Genomic DNA, 20,150 nt, shown 5'->3' with positions numbered 1-20,150 from the left:
TGCGCCCATACTGTCGGCTTTGGCAGTGTAATTTCCCCTGACAAGCTGATGGTTAGTGTTCATCCACTTGGGGCCCAGTCAGTGTAATTTGGTTTGTGTTGAGATCGTCTGTTCCCATGTTGTGATTCTGTCTGATTTGTCTGACTGTGTCATTTTGGTTACTGTCAAGGTCTCTGCATTGAATGGGTGTAATGCTAGGTTGGTTTCCCAGGCCTGTCCATATCTTATTTGGAAGTGGTGCTCGTTTCTCATTCGTGGCAGGTTCACATGCTCTGATATGATCTATTGTGTGGTACATGTACATGATGTCTCCGGCACAGCACTGTTTTGGTGTAAAGGGGTCTTAATGTCAGAAATGTGTATAACTCTGCTTGTATAAACTTCTGAAATGATCCCACAAACTCTCTGACCCTCTGTCTGATAACTGCATGAGAGCTCTGTCTCTATACATAGTTAATTCATAGCCTCTATATCTTATTTTCTAAATGAGGGCTAGTGCATGCATAGTTGGCTGCTGTAAATAATGCATATAGAAGCCTACAGTAGCACTTGCAGTACAGGCTTCACATTGTGTTGTAGATGATGGGCAATGTTCCCTTTGGAAGCTGCATCCGTCTGTTTTTTTTTTAGCAGAGCAGGACAGAGCATTATGTCATCAGATCGTCCGTCTGTTCGTCGGTCCCATTCTCATTAACAAGCTATCTCAAGAACGCCTTGAGGCAATTACTTCAAATTTAGCAGAAACATCCACTTGGACTTGACAATGAAATGATTACATTTTTGTGGTCATAGGTCAAAGTCACTATGACTTTGTCTTTCTCATTCTTGTGAACACAGTATCTCTGGAATTTCTTCAAATTTGGCACAAACATTGACAAACAAACAACTCAACGCTAAACTGATTAGATTTTAGAGGTTAGGGGTCAGACGTCAGTGTGACCTTGCATCAGTCTCATTCTCTTGAGCGCTACATCTCAAGACGTCCTTAAGGGAATTTCCAGATATCTTCTCTACCTCTACCACCCATTGAGCTGCCTGGGCACTGCCTGATTTGCATGTTTTTTTTTTTAAACTTGTGCGTTAATCTCTTTGCACACAGACTAAGACCATGATAGGGTTGGAAAACAAAGACATTAGGTGTCTGCATTGACTATCAAGTCTGAAGTGAATATAGAAACTGGATGGAGGGGTGGAAGCACTTGTAGAGAGATGAAACAGATTTCTCTTTGCTTAGAGTTTAGCACCACCTCCAATTCAATCACAGAGACGTGATTCAAGTGTTGGCCTGTCTGCAGCTTGTGATATTTATTTAACTGCCTTTTATATCTCTTAAGTTCAGTGTTTTTTTCATTACCTGCATCGTGTTGGTATTGTCTGCTACTGCTCTTTATTGTTGCTTCTTGGCCTGCTTTGTCTCACTCTATAATTATCACGATTGTCCAGCTAGCTCCAAACCAAGCAGCGGCCTGCTTCCACCTCACCTAGACCCTCCAGTGCAGACATTTAGGAAGGAAGATAAAAAGCCAATAGCAGAGAAACCCAAACACAGACTTACTCTCTCACTTTCCTCGTCTCTGTTGAAAGCCATTGTATGTTGCCTGTGATGCAAACCCCCGGGGGACTTGCTTCATACAGAAAAGAGTGCTTGTCCACTCAATATTTCACAAGGAAAAACTCTTAAGACCGGTCTCTTTCCTGTGATGGGACGGTGAGGATGGACAAACCGATACGTCGGCAAAAAAACAGCAGTAATTACTCAACGGAAACTGTGTCAAGTTTTACAGCCAAGACAAAAATGAATAAGTAATGAAATCTTTGAGTTGGCTGGCCTTTTACTAAAAATATTACCAGAGAGAAGCAGTTACCTGCATCAAAATGTTGGCTACCATTTACACATCACAGCTGTGCTTTAAATTAATTTAGTAGAATAATTCTAAGAGTTTGTTCATTCTTTTGCAGGCTGAGATGTATATTTTTTTCTTTTTTCTTTTTTTTTTTTAATTATATACCATTGAAAGCTGAGTATTCAGCTAGTAGCTGAGTTTATTTAGAGACACCCAAGTATTTTGTGCAATCATTGGACTGCTCTTTTGATTTTCTGTCTTAATTTGTGCCCATTTAATTTTTAACTTGTCATTAACATCTCTCTGTATTTCTTCTCTTGCAGTCCTGTGTGCGAAGAACCTAGCAAAGAAAGACTTCTTCCGTAAGTAGAGCCTATTTTTACATGTTACTATTCCTGTCCCATTCCCTCCCTTGTGCATTAGAATGGGCTTTGTCAGCAGTGGCAGCGTGCTGGCTTTTGAAGCCGTGCTGTAAATGAAGTCCCTCAGGAGCTGTCTGTCTGTTATACACACTAGGATGCTTTGCACGCACAGGGACCTGCAGCTAACCTAACTTCTAGTAATAGATATTAGGTCCACTGGTACAGAAGCACTAGAGTTAATTGAAAAATGCTTTAATCAAAGTGGACAGAAATTACACTTTAACAACTATTACATGAGAACAAACATCATCGTGTAGTCAACAAGACATTTTATGGTCGGATTTTGCATTTTGTGGTAAAATTCTGTCAAATTGTTCTTATTTTTTTAGTGGATGAAAATAAGCAGTGGTAGATCAAGAATCTGAAAGCCATGCTTGAGTACTGATGTCTTACAATAAATGACTTTGGTAGAAGTTAAAGTCACTTATTTAAATATTACTTGAGTAAAAGTCTTAGAGGATCTGTACTGAAGTATCAGAGCAATTTTATTATATCAAATGTACTTAAGTATTGAAAGTAAGAGTACAATTAAGTGCTGGTGACAAAAACAGCAAGCGGTCAGAATTTTGAGAATTGTATTTATATTTTTTTTATTTCTTTGTAACATGTACACCACCTTAAAAATGTAGCGTACATTACACTTAAGGTCTTCACAACTAAAAGGATAAAGAACAAAATCCAGTTTTTCATTCCTTTATTTGTCTGCCTGTCCTGTCCTGAGAATGTAGAGGAACTGTAGAGTGTGTCACCATAATAGTGAGATGGGACTAAATGGGACAAAACACACATGTGTATGCAAATATGCAAAGAGATGCTGATAGCTAAGGAAGGATTTATTATGTAATTTTCTTTGTAGCCTGTAATTTACCATTAGTTAACATTTACCTTTAGGCCATTTTTTCAACTTCTGTTAAGGTGATCAGGCCATTCATGTAAGAGGAGACATATCATTTACTTCCACTGATGAAACGTTTTTCACAAAAAATTACCCCCTAAGCAACTCACACCTTTAACCTTAATTGCCAGTGATGAAAGGACCACATTGCAACAGTTGTGTGTGGTTTAGCTAACAGTTTGGTTCTCAAATAACCCAAAAGTCATGGTTTCAGACAATGGCATGTTCATTTTTTGACTTGCATGCATGCACACGCATAACCACAAACAGGGAAGTCCGACAAAAGCATAAGGGTGACTGAACAGGTTTGACTTGTGTGAAGTATCGTTGCCCAGAGGTATATACTCACGTTTAAAATACACATACACCTGCGCACAGTCCCACAGAGAACACCAGATAATCACACCGAGAGGAATCCATCATCATATTTCCAGCTGAATGAGATGTTGTGAAAAGACTTGCCTCATAGTTTTAGAGTAATCTGACTCACATACAGCTGTCAGTAATAATAAATACAGTAATAATGCAAGAATGAATAAATGTACACATACTGTGTATTAACTGATACTGATGATGTGTCAGTATGAAAATCTGCACAGGATTATTCAAAAATGTCCTAGTTTGTAAATTTGTAACAGTAAGTCAGTTTCTAAATTGAGCCCTAAGACATCATGATGTCCTCGCAATCAGAGCTATCAAGAGGAGGTTAACTTTGACTTACACACTGAGCAACAATTGATATCTCCAATAATAAGTTTAGGTGCATCAGGGGATGTGCTCTTCAGACGCTGCATCACTGTTATAATAACCGATGCCGCATTGTCCATCGTTGCCAGAAGATGGATATTAATCTCAGATTCTGCATATTTATGCAGTGGGACAAGATTTTGTGTTGGAAGTGTTCTAGTGTCCCTGTGTTGTTCATTTTATGTCAAATTAGCATTGATCAATCACATTTGAGTGGCAGGTAGTCAGTGTGAGTTCAGGCCCAAACACAAAATTGACATCAAGGAGCTAGAGGATCAAGTCACCCTTGTCTTGGCCAAAAAGTTGCACATCAACACACCACAAAGACAATAACCGACAGTCAACCAGCAAATATATTGTGAGCCTGTGTAAAAAAAAACAACTCTCCATACCCTCAGACAGCGGATGTCTGTGTTTGTCATTCAAAAAGAAAAACCTGAAGACCGCCCTGTTGCTAGTTAGCCAGATAGCACATCAACAACAAAATGTAATGTTGAAAGAACAAAGTGCACTTAACATGAGCTAACACAAAGCATCAAGAAATGTTTCTGCTAAAGAGCTCAGAGGATAAAGAAAAACAATCTTACCTTATATAACACGTTTATTTCACTTTGTTTGCTCCCTTCACTTTTGTGTCTCTTCTTGTGCCCTGAGCTGATTTGCCAGTGAGAATGATTTCATTCATTAAGGGCCTTCGCTGATGCCAAAAATCAACACAGATATCTGTTTATAGAGATTAGCCAAAATGGCCAGTGCATGGAAGAGGAAGTTTTGCCCCGATAGCTGCTGGCTTCATCAGATCAGCGTGAAATTTTAACGCCCCAAGAGGCTTTATTGTTGTCAGACGATAGCTGATGGGTTGCATGACTGGATGGATATAAACAACCATGACAAAATAATTGAGGAAATCCTCTTGGAAGAGAAACTATTAAAAACTCAATATTGGGGAAATTTTTGTGTCAGAGGCTGGTCATACTTCTACAGGCCAAACACGACCCTTAAAAAAGACCAGCACCGGAAGAAAAAAATCTTCCATGATAGTACGATGACAATGGATCAGATAACAGCTCGAGCAAATTCCCCTTCTCCAGGAAGGGAGACTAAGAAACAACAAAGCAAAATAACAAACAAAGGAGACTGCTGCTACAGGTCACTACAGGTGCAGCACCTCGACTACAAGTCAAATGAGCCCTGAACATGTCGCATCGTCACGCACCAATTTCCTCCATCAGTGGGATATTGGTGACCTCAGTAGGTTTGTACAGTTGTTAAACAAAACCTTTTCACTTGCCTCTGTCTGCTTTTACAGGGTTGCCTGATCCTTTTGCCAAAGTGGTGGTGGACGGCTCAGGACAATGCCACTCCACAGATACTGTGAGAAATACGCTGGACCCAAAGTGGAATCAACATTATGATCTGTAAGTCAACAGAACTGTGGGGCTGTCTGAAGTGTTGCTGTACGCCGCTTATGACTCATTAAGACACAAATGCAGTGATAGTATGTGTGTGTTGACTTGTGTCTGAGGTCACTTACCACTTGAAATCTGAAACAGTACAGAAAGCATTGTTGTCACAGAAATGCAGCACGCTGGTTTTGCTCTGTAGTTTGTCTGTGTGTAACTGCAATGACAAGTGTCTCAGGAATGCAGATTGAGCGCATCTTTACTGTGTGCAGAAACACCCACCTATAAAGCTTTAGCAGTTTTTTAATGCTTGAACAAAACATGTTGTAGAGTGAGATTTTAGACATGCCATATCTCAGCCCTCACCAGGACGTATGCATGTGAGATTTTGTTTGGGAGGAAAATGCAACTCCTACTGATGTGAATTCCTTCTTTTTCTCAGATAACAGATTCTTCCTATTTTGGGTATTGGGAGCTGGAGTTTGCAAACTTGTTTTGTACTCTTAAACAATGTCCTATGCGAATTGGAGTTTGTCTTGTTCATATTTTTCTGGTTCGCTGTGAGCCAAATGTGGCTTTCCAAAGGACAACACATTTACAGTGCTACTTTGTTTTTAAGTAATTTGTGTGTTTTATGGCCCTTTTTGAATCTTGTTCTTGAAACTTTTCTATCCAGTAATGCATTCTTTTCTCTTTTTGTCAGTCTTAGAAATATAAATGCAAATCATTCGTATTTTAAACAAAACCTATAAAGTATGAATAGTCCAATGGTTAAAAAAAGCTTTAATGGCTGGTCACATTGCTGAGAAAAAAAATACAACCACAGTACATCCCTGTGCTGAGGTTTGTGTCGACAGGCCGTTACAAGGAGTGTTCACCCCAAAGGACGCATGGAAAGCAAAGGCTGTGTAGTGATGAGAGATGGAGGGAAACAGTAGAAGAGGAAGGAATGAGGTAAAAACCTGATAGTGGGATGTTTTCAGTAGGGAGAGCATTTAAGGGAGAAAGGGACGCGCTCAAGAGTTACAAAAGAAAAAGGATGAACAAGTACAGGATGAAAATATGTGTGACAGTGAGAATTTTGGTGATCAATTTTTGTTCATTTTCAAGCTAAAATTGCAAAAACACCAGCATCTCAAATGTCAGTTTTACCTGGTGTTATTTGTCTTCAGTGATCATAAACTGGATATTTTTGGGTTTCGTTGGTCAGACAAAAGAAAATATCATCTTGAAATGTGGGAACTTTTTTTTCTTCAACATTTCTGACTTATGGACCAGGTGATTAATTAATCCATTTTTCAAGTAAATGATAGGATAATCAGACTGAAAATAATTATAAGTTGCTGCCCTAATTACAATGAAACACAGTTGTTGTAAAAGTACAGAAGAATAAGTCATCAATTTAACCAAAAGATATGAAGTTATTCTAAAAAATATATAATAAAATATTACTCTCTGAGAAAATTTTTCATTGGGGCAAAAGTATTATTATTATTGTTTAGTATATTTATTTATTTTATGGGAAGCTTTTATGAAAAAAAATCTCCTCTTGTTTTTTTTTTTAATTAATGAGATCATATTCTTGTAAATTCTAATTTTTCCCAATTCACATGATTACTATCTCCAAATTATGTGATTTCTTGCTCTTTTTTTTATTAATGAGATAATATTCTCATAATTTCTCTTTATTCCATGTAAAATGTTCTTGTATATCGGAGCTCATAATCTTGTTAATTCCAAAAAAATGGGTCAATGTTTCCTTCTCAAGGGAAAACATTGCTCTTACTTTAAGAAAATCGCATTTCGGAGTTATATAAGTGTCCATACAGACAGCATGTGACTGTGCATTTCACTTGAACAGATATATCTTGCCTTTCGGGGCACACTTTAATTTTCAAACACACACCTGTTTCACGGTGCTTCCTGTGCCCTGTCAACAAAAACCTCAGATCCCCTCTTTAACATTCTCTACCCCCGTTCTCACTCTCTACCCTCTTGGAGGAGTGTATTTCCCGCCAGCGACCCCTGGCCTCTTTCTCTGGTTCAGGAAATGGCTAACATGCCACAGAAAGCAGATGGGAGTGTAGGCTTGGCAGATTGCCAGCTCGCCACACCCCCAGCTTTAGGAGGAGGGGTCTTTTCCCGCATGACACCAGAAGCCTCTGTGCGCCACATTACGTAGCATGCATAGCCTGCAATAATTATATAACTTTTTAACTGCAGTTGATGCTCTGTAATTCATATTGATGTCCAGCCAAAGCTTTTGAAAACATTTTGCTGAAAGTTCATGAACTCACAGTAGTATGTAGGTCTGGTTTTGGCAAGTTGCCTCCTCATGCTTGGCCTCCAATTTCCAGCCTTTTTTGTATGAACTCTTCACATTGCTTTGGTTAGAGGGTCAGATTCTGCTCCCTCTGCCTTCACTCTATGTTAAATACTGTACATGTTGTGCTGTGCATGACATGTCATCTCATGAGAGCCCGAGATACCTTACCAGCAGTGGTGGGGGACGTATTCAGATCCTTTACTTAAGTAAAAGAACTAATACCACTCTGTGCAAATACTCTGTTACAAGTAAAAGTTCAGTATTGAAAATGGTACTTAAGTAAAAGTAATTAAGCATTATCAGGAAAGCATACCTTAAGTATGAAAAGTCAAAGTCTCCAATGCAGAAAAAAATCTTAAAAAGAAGAGCATCAAAAAAACCATGTCCAGTAAAATCAAAATTATTTAAAACATTTAGAAAAAAATAATCCTAAAAACTCAAAATCAATATCAAACATAGAAAAGAAAACACCCCTAAAACTCAAAATTATTAAAATGATGTCAAAAAATTATTTCTAAAAAAAAGAAAAAACAAACAAAACCCAAAACGCAGAATTATTTTAAAAAAAATAGAAAAGAATTAAATGTTATTCAAAATAGTTGGCGTATCATTTTCTGTGGATCAGCTGATTGATTAATCAATTACATGTTGCAGCTGTACTTGTACAAACTGTTTGGTAACTTCATTTTTAATAAAACATCATAAAAAATGTAAGTAAAGCTTTTAGATAAATGTAGTGATGTATACAGTACAATGTTTTCCTCTGAAAGTTTGTGTAGTAGAAGTATAAAGTAGCATGAAAAGAAAATACTCATGGAAATTACAAGTACTTCAAATTCATACTTAAGTACAGTACTTGTGTAAATGTACTAAGTCACATTGCACCACTGCTTACCAGGCTTCACACATACTGCATGGGCAAGATTTGGTTTGTAGTAATATCATGTACCGATGGCACTAGCACTACTACAGTCAGTATTTATTCTCCCTTTGGCCATCCGTATTATAAATGCATTGGGTCTTCATCACAGCCCACCTATCCCAAGCCCTGGAGGCCCGTATGGCAGACATACACACCTACAGTATAATCAAAAAGTGACTAACTCCAGCCATTGATTAGTAGTAGTTTAACTTGCAGAAAATTTCTCTCTGCTTCATTCCTGTCTGCAGTGAGTTGGCGCAGTAAAAACGTGGGTTGACACAGCAGAGAAAGCTAACAGGCAGCGAGTGATTTGCTCTATGCTTAGAAACAGGCATGGTTTTGGTTGCGTGCTCAATAAGTGTTTTGTCTTTCTCAGCCTACGACTGACAGCAAAGGTTCAACAAGCACGAGTGCCGGACATACCTGCATTGCACCCCAGAACTTATTGTACTTTGCAAATGATGTTATTGCTTAAATATTCACAGTTTTCCATTATGAGAGACAGGAAACGTCTGTGGAAGCATATGTCCAAAAGTGGAAGAAGAGAAGTGAAATGGGGTGGTCGGTTCAATGTAACAGCAAGGAACACGGGAATCGAAGAGGAATGCTTTGGCCTCAACTCAGTTTACATAAATCAGATCAAGGTACTCGATATGGACCAGCCAGAGCTGTAGAATCTCTGCTCTGATTTATTTTTGTCTTTATAGATGTTAACAACTGAAGGCTGTCCAACATTAATGTGAAATATATCCAACCTGGAAAGAAATCTTAGATTTGATTTCCCAGTGTAATGTACGTTCCCTGGCAAGAAAAAAAGTTTGGGAAGTCCTGCGGGTCTGGATTTAGTATGTCCTGGAAAGCTAATCTGGATTTGAACCAAGAATTTTTTCCCCTCCTCTGCTGTTGTCTGCAGGATTAGGAGCGCTAATCCTTATTTTTCTTGTTGCCTTTAACCACATAATGAAGTGTGTTTGTGAGAGAGATGTACAGATTGTTTGTAATTGTGTTGTCGCTGTGCTTGACCCCCAGCGTTTAGCAGTTAATCATATGGTTGTTTCTTTTTTTTTTGTTTTTCCTTTTTTTTTGTAAATTCAGTGGTGGGAATTGAATAATTTAACACGATTAAATAGAAAAAAACAACTTGCCAAGAGCACAGAATGAACCCTGCACATACTGCACATACAATTCTTAATTTTCATAAAGAATTGCATGAAAATATTATTTTAAATACGCAATTTGTGAGATTAAAGTGTTTCAGTTTTAAAAACTAAAATATTATTTATTGAACTATAAAGCTGTTTGCTAAAAATGAAAATATGTCATGATAATTTAAATGAATAAATCTAAAAACTTTCCACTGACACCCTGAGAATCACTGATCTAGCAGCTTTTATGTTTTAATACATTACTTTAAAAAAAAACATAAAATTGTATAAAATACTTTAATTTCAAGAATTTTATAAAATCCTTGAAATGAAAGAATTAATGATAAATTATTAGTCTAGAATGCAAATAATAGTAATGAACCTAAAAAGAAAAGGGGAAGACTTCTGTAAAGGTGACACAGTGAGATCTGCTCTGTGCGGCTCTGGATTTGTGTTGACAGCAGTCCTGTTCAGAAATATGATGCAGTGTGTCCTTTTTTCTGGACGAAGTTTCCACACCAAGTACATTGTAGCTTTTAGTGCAACAGTAACTACGTCTAGAAGACGGGGAGTCACAGTCAGTTCAGTCTGCAGTTATATTGAACATCTCTCTATTTACAGCCCACTTAATGCCAAATATCCATTCTAGTGTTTCCCTGATGGTCATTCTGCCACGGCGTCATGCTGTGAGTCAATAAAGAGGCAAGTGTCTGTGGTTTGATCTCATGTCTGTAATAACAGTGGCATGTTATCTTAACTGCTACAGTCAGTTGAACAGGTGACGTGAAACTAACGCTGTTGGGACCAGTTACAGAACATTAACGTGCTGCTGACAGATTGGGTGTTTTTGTGATTTTTAGCTGGGCTAGATGTGAGAATATTTGGTTAAAACAGATTGGTGATGATGTTTTGCCCTCTACAGTTTGCAGAGATTTATGTAATGAAGGTGCGTTTCATGAGGGATGAGCTCTGTGCCAGACTCCATTTAAAATGCTACATTGATTGTCAACAACTGGTCATGGTATATATTAGTAGGCAATGTGGCCTTATGTGCACTGATTAGTTTGGCATGCAGGTAACACAGAAGTCATAATTTTGTTGTAATGAAAACTCAAGTCCTGGCATTTGCTCCTTGTGTTCATCAACCCCGTCATTAAAGAAGGACATAAGGCGGGTTTGATTTCATTTATGCCGATGTGAAGAGTGGTTCATGTAGATTTTGAAGGGAAAAAAAACCCAAACTGTTAAATATTTGGAACTGATGAACTCACTCATGAAACTGAGTGAGTAATAATAACTGTCTCAGTGCCTGCAGTGTTATGTCAGAGGACAACTTTTCCCAACACTGTTTTTGGCACAGTTATCCTGAGTGAGGAAATAACATTTTATTCTACCTGTTCTCTTATCCTCAGACACTCAGTCATTGTCTCCTCTGCTATTTCAGTTCTCTTTTTTTGGCTCCACGGTTTTCTGCTCAACACACCTTTGCATCACACTGACCTCATAACCACACTGTGAGAAGAGACGAGCATGAGATTAAACCCTGCACAGTGTTATATGCTCAGAGAGACAATTTGAGTTGCACCACAGCACACCAAATGTGGGGAACCAAACTGCAATCTAACAGTGTGATGCTTAAAACATCTGTTGTTCTAAGATTAGAGCGATGTCCTAATCAAGGCTGAGCTTAGTCAAAACTGTTCTCATCAAAGTGAACAACGGTGCTACTTTCTAAGTACATTCAGTCAGCAGTTTTGTTTGATTTCTCATAACATCGTAAAGTTAAAAAAAAAAAATCTCCCAGGTTGTGCTAATTAATTAAATATTCTGTATAATCCCACTGTCATATTATGATGTGTCAGAGGCCCTTTACAAGATACAGGGTTTGAACATCTTACCTCTAGTGGTTTCTAGTCTGTAAGAATCCACTTCTCGGCAAAAAAGCCTTTAATTTACTTGCCTTAATTGGAGAAGAAAATTGAAGCTTTCATTGCAAAATACTGTGTGTTCTTTCACCCATTTGTAATAGCGTTAAATGGCTAGAAGATGAGATCATAATCATGTGCAACAAAGCACAGGCCTAGACACATCAGCATCTGCTGAGAGAGAAAAGTGCCAAGATGCTAACCTCTGCTACTTCATCCTGATCAGATTCTCAGATAGCAACTCCACACTGAATCACTTTACACTTAAAAATATCCCCACACAGGTTATTTAATTTTAGTGCAACAGTTTCCCTGCTTCTATGTATGGTTAACATACCAAGTTTTGATGTGTTTAGTTGGGAAACCCCACTTCTATCTAGTGATACACAGCATAATATAGACCTTGGCATCCGTGCTAGGTTGTAATTATGTATGCATGTCAGTGTCGGCGTGATTGTGCATTCGACTGTTGAACTCTGCGTGTTTACTGTGGGAGCTGTCTGGGTCTCAGACAGTGGTGGAGCACATCTCGGGGACTTCCTCTGTTCCCCAACCACAACCAGACTGACCTCAGCAGCGCTAAATCTGCACAAACACACAGAGCACGTACACACAAGGTACTTCAAAATGTGCTAATCGGCCTCATTACACAGTCTGAAAGTCTACACCGCGAACATGGTGTGCACTGTTCTCATGGTGTCAGGGAGAAGTAGTTGGAAGAAATGCAAAACATATAAGTTTCTGGGTTTTCCTTCTTCTTTTTTTTTAGCCAGTGTGTTTGATGTTTTGAAAATTGAAAAAGAGTGTCGTAGCTTGTGATTTTCTTTTATCCCTCAGACCCTGTTGATTGATGGAGACCTTCTCTGTTCTCAGAGTTTTGACCCCCTCTTTGCAATATGCACACAAGCATTCACCATGTTTGAAATTCTGCACACTTGTTAAGAGTGCAAACTATTTTCTATCTTTTGATCCGTTATCTTTCTCTTCCTTTTTCAGATACATTGGAAAGGCAGACTCAATCACCATCAGCGTATGGAACCACAAGAAAATCCACAAAAAACAGGGTGCAGGTTTCCTGGGTTGTGTTCGCCTCCTGTCCAACGCCATCAACAGACTCAAAGACACTGGCTGTGAGTACCTGTGTGTGCATACTCTTTGTGGTCTTCTTAGGCTCTCTCTGCATGCTTAACTCTTTGAAACCTGAGCAAACTGGCTTGATTTCTTTGAAAAGCATGGGAAGAAGGCAATGAGCAAAGAAAGTAGTGAACCAAAAATTAGTACGAAATTTGATTTAAAAAAAAAAAATTACATGGAATTATAAAAAAAAAGAAAAAAACAACAAACAGACAAGGCAGAGAAGACTTGGCAAAAAAGTGTGTAAAAATTATATAATTTTGTAACATAATTTTAAATATGTAATTATGATAATTATGAATATTTTTCCATAGCTTTTTTTTCTTTTTTTCTACCCTATCTTAAAAAAAACATTCTAAATCTTTTAATTTCTTGCAACTTTTCCTCCCAAGTTGCTCATTGTTTTTTCCCTTTGTTTTTAAAGAAATTAAACCGTTCTGCTCAGAGCTCAAAGGTTTAAACACTTGTGAAAGGCATCTGAAAGCAGCACAAGAGAAGTGATGCTGCCCACTCCAGGTTTCAAAGAGTTAACATGGCCTTTACCCTCAGGTTCCAGTTTGGCATGTTAGTGCAGAGTGATGAGGGAATTAATTAATGAATAACTAAACAGCAGTTGGGTGAGCCATGCTAGCCTCTCTTCACACATGCATGCACACACATCCTGCCCGCTGCACTCATAGTCAGACAGAGAAATGTGGGGACCAGACCTAGTGTCTCCAACAACAAGACACAAACTTGATGTCAGGGGAACCTTTGCTGTTTTATCTGACTGCTGCAGTCTGATAGCTTGCTAGCCTGCTGGTACATGCGCAGCTCTCTCAACAGTGCCGCTGTCACATTCCCAGCTTGCAGCCTGCTGCTGCTTTTGTGCCAGCCATTTATTGCCATTTGATTTATGGGCACAATACACATGCAACTCCTTTAGGCCACACATATCAGAAATATCGCCTGCTGTAGACATCCGGCACCTGGGACTAAATCAATAGCCACAATTCATTTTTGCAGCAGTGCGACTCTATGTCAGGGAAACAAACAGCTTTTAGTCTTGGAAACGTAGTCCTGCTCATATACTTATTGGCACTGTTTTGCACAAGATGCCAAAAGAGTAAGAAGGATGCTGTTCTGGGATAGTTGTGTTATATCCTCGGTTGACCATAAAGTTGATCCCGGGCTGATGTGGGTAGCGTACAAAGGGAGAGCAGTGATTTTGCAGACACACACATTCTCAAATGGTTAGTTTCCCGTCTGCGTGGCTCCTGTGTTGTGCCCTTTGATTTCCAACTCATTTAAACTCTTTTTCTCCCGCTGTACAGTCCATATGGCCACATGCTTGTTAACCCTGTCTGTCTGTTTGCAGTACCAGTCAATTGATGCTGACACATATACACTTAACTGTAGTACATACTGTCAAATTAACATTCCTTCCACACATTCCCCTCCTTTCCTTCAATCCATCTTCCTGACTTAAATGAAAAGTGTCAGGCATGTACCAGGACCCCCACCCTGAGTTGCACCCCCTCCCCCCCTCCCCACATGACCTTTTGAAAAAAAAAAAACATAAATAAAAAAAACATATATATATATGTGGCTTTTTGCTTTTTTCCATTCATCCATTCTACACAGTCACACCCCAATATAATTGCCAGTTAGTGGATGCTTTTTATCCAAACTGCATAGTTGGATACTTTCATGAATATAGGTAGTTTGGTTGGCCCAAATGTAACATCCTCCTACGCCAACTCCAAATTGTTAAGCTAAATACATTCAAGTACAGAATATGTTCCAGCCACCTTTATGTTTGCTCTGAAATGGCATGCTTGGCATTTAAACCCCCTAATCCACCAAAAGCCACAAAAGGGACCTTGACGGCTATAGAAACCTGGTGCCACACTTTAACCCCACTGGGTGCCTTAGATTTACCCACAGCTTCCAGAAACAGACAGTATAGACTCCAGTTAGGCTCCAGACCAGCCACTTACTTACAGCCAGCATGGCAAAAATTATACTTTCTCGTAGCCACAGGAAGTGGACAGGGAGGCATATCACGATCTATGACATGACACCAGCAGTCACATTATCTCCTTGTCCTTGTCCTGTCACTTGAACTTTGCCCAGTCTGTGGTCTGACCAAGATGCTCGCACACACACACACACACACACACACACACACACACACACACACATACACACATACACACATATATAAATACACAAACAAAAAAGATTTTACTGGAATTGTCTTGGTTCCTAGAAATCATATTCAGCTGTTTCACTCCTGCGCGCACACACACACACACACACACACACACACACACACACACACACACACACACACACACACACACACACACACACACACACTTGCAAACCAAAAGTGGGTCTGGTATGATTGTCTAGTTCACTACAAGTCTGTCTGGCTCTACACTGAGCTCCACTTCCTGTAGCGTCGCACACACAAACCTCTAAGTCATCTGTCCCACTTCTGAACCCACAAACTCACTAACACACACACCACCAGCTTTTCAAAATGACTTTATGGACTACACATGTTAGTTTGCCTCTCTTTGATCCCTGATGTTTATGTGCGTATTATTTATAGTGTTGATATAACAGCCATTTATATTTACTGATTTGCTGACTGTGATGCTGCTGATACTACTGTTTTTATTTATGCATACAGACATACACACATCAAGATACAGATGTGCATAAGCTGAATTAATGAATACTTAAACACAATCTGCTTTTGTGCACTTACATGCACATATTGACAACATTTTTTGCAGCTTGTTTATTGTCGTACACAGTTTCTGGAGTTCTGAGGAACTGAATGGTGCAGTGAGGCTTGTATTTAAAGGTCTGTGAATGTTCTGTCTCTCTGTTTCCCTCTTCTCTTATTTAAGGGAAAAATCTGCTTACTATTCCAGCCATGTAAGGCTTTAGACCATCCCTGTTTAGTCTAGACACGTATCCGGAACAGATGCACACATGCACACACAAACACTCGCGCACAAACACTCACGCACACGCACACTTCTGGAAACAAGCTATAGGGTTGTTTAAATGTGTTTGGTCTGTACATACAAACAGATGCACCATTTTGTGTGCATACAAAGTCATACAGGCTATTCAAAGACATGACAAATCCAGTTTCACTTTGGTTTTAGTATCAGTACATGACGAACTGGGGCATCTCTTTATCTCCCTCTCTCTCACTCACTCTGTCAATGCGTCTTCTGCATATTTCCCTTCCTCTGCTTAACTCACACTCTGTCTTATGTCCGATTATTTTTTACTTATATAACTGAGCCAAAACTCCTTCAGAACTATCCTGCATGCTCACACACACACGCTATTGATAGTGGTCAGCTGGGCTGGCCGTGCACAAGTTTCCCTGTGGAATTGTGTGTGTGTGTGTGTGTGTGTGTGTGTGTGTGTGTGTGTGTGTGTGTGTGTGTGTGTGTGTGTGTGTGTGTAAGAGAGAGGGGGAGAAAGAGAGAGAGACTGCTGAGTGTATCTATGTCTGGATCTTGTTCAGAGTCTTCCTGGGTTGTGTTTCTGTGCTGTCTGCATCTGGCAGTGCTCTCCTGTGCAGAGCAGACAGAGCAGACAATGAGTTCTTACTTATCCAGAAACAACAAGCCTGCATACACACTTTGTGCCCAAAATTTGTGATATTTTGTGTGTCCAAATTTTTATCTTTTCACACAGAATGAGTGAAGCTGCAGATGTGTTTTTTCTGCAGAGAACACTGATGTATTTTTAACCTTGTTAAGGCACACTTGCATGCGGGACATAATGTCTCATATCAGAGTTTTGACTGGCTACTTCAGTGTGTCCCGTTTGGCTCATGCAGAAGTCAGACTGCCATTAGTTTTGTATAAAAACACACAGCCTCCCCGTTCCTTTCAATGGCACTGCATTGACGCAGCAAGGTTGTGGACACAGACAAGAAAACACAGTGTCATCTGGGAAAAATGTTGGACCTTGGCACAGATTTTGCCACAACACAATGTGAAGTCCTTGCAATGTCCCGTGTTGTCCAATCAAGTATGTGCAAGAGCATGTTCCTGGTAGACAAGTTAAATCTACTGTTATCTGGATATTGTCACAACCTAGGATAAAAAATATCACTGTGATAACTTTCCAAAGTTGTAACATCCTCACTCATTGCTTCATAAATCCACTGTGAGTTTCTTCAGTTTCAAATAAGCCTTGAAAACCTTTGGACCTATTACTCAATCTGGCCTCTCTGGATAGTGTGTTGTCGTCTCCCAGCCACCTGCAGTGTTTTCAGTCTGAGCACCTTGTCTGGCAGTGTGAAATACAGCAAGTAGCACATCAGCGTATTACCTGGATGTGTTCATGGTTGAAAATAAGGACAAATGTCTAACAAATAATTATGTGTCTTGTTTGTTTTTTTCCCTGCAGATCAGAGACTGGACCTGAATAAGTTGGGACCCAATGACAATGATACTGTGAGAGGACAAATAGTTGGTAAGAAACACACAATTTCACATGCCGTCAATAGTCAAGTCAAGCCAAAGATATATAAGTACATACAGTAGTCTTATGTGAGTTTGTTTGTGTGACAGTGTACCATCACTATGTATACAAAAGTTTAGGTGGACGCTTTTGTTGGAACTACTCCTTTGCAGTTTATTTGAGACAGAACATAAAAGGAGAGCTCATTTATTTTGAAATAATGAAATTTTATCCTCACCTAACAATCATTTGCTATTCTAATGCCAAAATGAAATGGGAAAAAGACCAGTTGAATAAATACGATTAGTAGAACTGTAATCCACATGCCAGAGGGAATTCATACAAAGTGATGAATGTGCAAAATATTAGTCATTATTTTAGCTGCACTCTATAGGTAGAAAAATGCCATTGATCTGCTGTCTGTCTCCTTGTCCTTGTCAACTGTAGTAAGTCTTCAGTCCAGAGATCGCATTGGGACAGGAGGGCCAGTGGTGGACTGCAGTCGCCTGTTTGACAATGACTTACCTGATGGGTCAGTATTATCACAGGGTTTTCTTAAAAATGAGCCTTCCTGTTAGTCTGCACAGTACTTTGCTTCTTCTTGAAGTCTGACATTTTTCTGGAGATATCTTGATTTAAGGTCTGTAAACAGCAGCTGTGAATATTACTGTCCTCCTTATCAGACTTTTGTCTGGTTTTTAAGTTGAGAACATTTTTCTATAAATCACATTTTTTTTCTTGTGTAATCTTAAATGTGTTTTCAATAATGATAAAATGGTAAAAGCTCTGTTTAGATTGGTGATTCTTTAATTTCCTGCTACTAATAACATGAGGGATGCATTGTTTACAGTACAGTTAGATGGGCATGTGTCCTTAGAGGTGTCAAAGGTGGACAAAGGTGTTTTAATTTTTATTTTTGATATGATTTACAATAAGTATTATGTTTATTGCTGACCCGTTTTTTTATTTGTTCTAAAACAGCTGGGAAGAGAGAAGGACAGCTTCTGGAAGGATACAGTATCTGAACCACATCACACGTACCACACAGTGGGAGAGACCCACCAGGTACATCTGCACATGTTTTATTTTTATTTATCTGTTGTTTAACCAGAAAAGATTAGAAATCTTTCTTTCAAGAGTGTCCTGGCCAAGACAGGCAAAAACATTCGTTAAAAACAGAAAACAGAGCAAAAAATAAAAGTACACAACTAAAAAAAAAACCTAGCTAAATAAACAATGTGAAAACACAAAAAAACTAAAATGAAAGAAAACATCCCCAACTAGGACTTCAAATTGTGTATTATGCTAAAAAAGTGAGTTGTGCTAAAATGGGAGCTCTCCCATGGCCCAAATCATATCATTGCCTCTACTTCCTACCTTACGTACAGCGGTCACGGTGATGTCATGCACAACAAACTTGACCTTTAACAACAAAGCATGAGGGGCTGTACTGTTCCCCACTTCCCTTTCTAGAAAAAGCACTTCCACTCAACCCAACTGACAACACAACAATAACAGTCTGTTGGTAATGAGTGAATTGCTGTCCATTTCCTTAGGCCCCCACCCCACCGCAACACACACACACACACACACACACACACACACACACACACACACACACACACACACACACACACACACACACACACACACAGACATTAATAACCCAACCAACCAGCCAGCCAGTCAGGCAGCCAGGTTTTACTTGGCCCCTGTTCCTGCAGGAACAACTGTCGCCTTCCTACTTGGCCCATATCAGCGGAGCCGTTAGGGGAGTAAGCAAACAAATAACACCACTGTCCCCTCCTCCTCCACTCTTACTACACATCTCTAGCGGCCCCTGAGGCAGCTCTGTAGAAGGAGGTAGGACAGACAGGAAATGATAGTAAGGAAGGGTTAAGTGATAGGGCATTGAGGGAGGCGGGAAAAGGTGAAGCTGAGGAGGAAGATGAGCAGGTAGAAACTGTGTAGGAGGAAGAAATCAATGAGGATAGGAACTGTTCTCAATTTCTCAGTTTTGAGATCAATAAAGTATATCTATCTATCTATCTATCTATCTATAAGAGGAGGAATAGCGGTTAAGAGAGGAAGTGGAGATTTAGAGATTTTTCTATTTTATGTTTTCCGTTGACTATGCAATATGCAGGTGTAACAAATACTTTGTAAAATATAAATAGTCATTTATCTTCCTTTATTTATAATCTCAAAGTATGTTGACTGTCTAAGTACAAAAAGGGAATGTTTTTATCGTGTTTTCTTAAGCACACAGTTTGTTTGTGGTAACCTGTTTTTACTATTTTTACAATCATTCACTGGTCCTGACTGAAGACATATTTAATGTGGTCCATGAGCTAGTCATTAGACGACACACTGGAGGTGTAGAGGGGGAAAAATGGCTGAGAGACTGAAAAGAGTGGCATAACTTGAAGGAAGGATCAGGGAAAATGGAAGGTGAGGTGGGACAGAAGTGAGGGGGGAGAAAGAGGAAATGGGTGGGAGGAAGAGTGCGTGGAGGGGGGTGAGTGTGTTGTGGTTCGACAGACAAGGGCCCAAGGTTTTAGATAGCCAAGGCGTCAGCAACTCCGCATAGCCAGACAGTGGTCAGACTTGCTACACATACAAACACACACACACACACACACACACACACACACACACATACACACAGATACAAAGTAAGTGTCATTAAGTCAGCCTGTCTCTGGTTATATCTTCTTATCAGAAATGTGTTCATAAGCCCTGCTGATCAGATTCTACTGTGGTCCTGTGAGGACTTTCTGTTTGCTTTAATGCAACCCATAATCCTTTAATCTTGACCATAACCATGAAAAGCATTTTCTTCTGTAGTGCTGATGTATGTCTAGACATCACAAGAACAAATAAACTGGCTGCAGCTATGACT

General features: G+C 39.4%; 1 protein-coding gene across 1 annotated transcript in view; it reads left to right on the top strand.

Annotated features, from left to right (window-relative positions):
- The window catches only part of LOC121941845 (E3 ubiquitin-protein ligase SMURF2), a 78,006-nt gene that overhangs the window by 31,747 nt on the left and 26,109 nt on the right, over positions 1 to 20,150 (top strand). Inside the window, exons 3-8 of the mRNA XM_042484748.2 lie at positions 2,168 to 2,206; positions 5,218 to 5,326; positions 12,626 to 12,759; positions 17,195 to 17,260; positions 17,696 to 17,780; positions 18,230 to 18,313. Coding sequence (XP_042340682.1) covers positions 2,168 to 2,206; positions 5,218 to 5,326; positions 12,626 to 12,759; positions 17,195 to 17,260; positions 17,696 to 17,780; positions 18,230 to 18,313 — 517 coding nt within the window. The remainder of the gene's footprint in view (positions 1 to 2,167; positions 2,207 to 5,217; positions 5,327 to 12,625; positions 12,760 to 17,194; positions 17,261 to 17,695; positions 17,781 to 18,229; positions 18,314 to 20,150) is intronic.

The sequence above is a fragment of the Plectropomus leopardus genome, chromosome 3, assembly GCF_026936395.1.
Source record: "Plectropomus leopardus strain MGB_pleo_1.0 chromosome 3, ASM2693639v1, whole genome shotgun sequence".
In the NCBI taxonomy this organism is placed as follows: Eukaryota; Metazoa; Chordata; class Actinopteri; order Perciformes; family Serranidae; genus Plectropomus; species Plectropomus leopardus.
The sequence above is the reverse complement of the archived record's forward strand: the minus strand, read 5'-3'. Positions and strand labels throughout refer to the sequence as shown.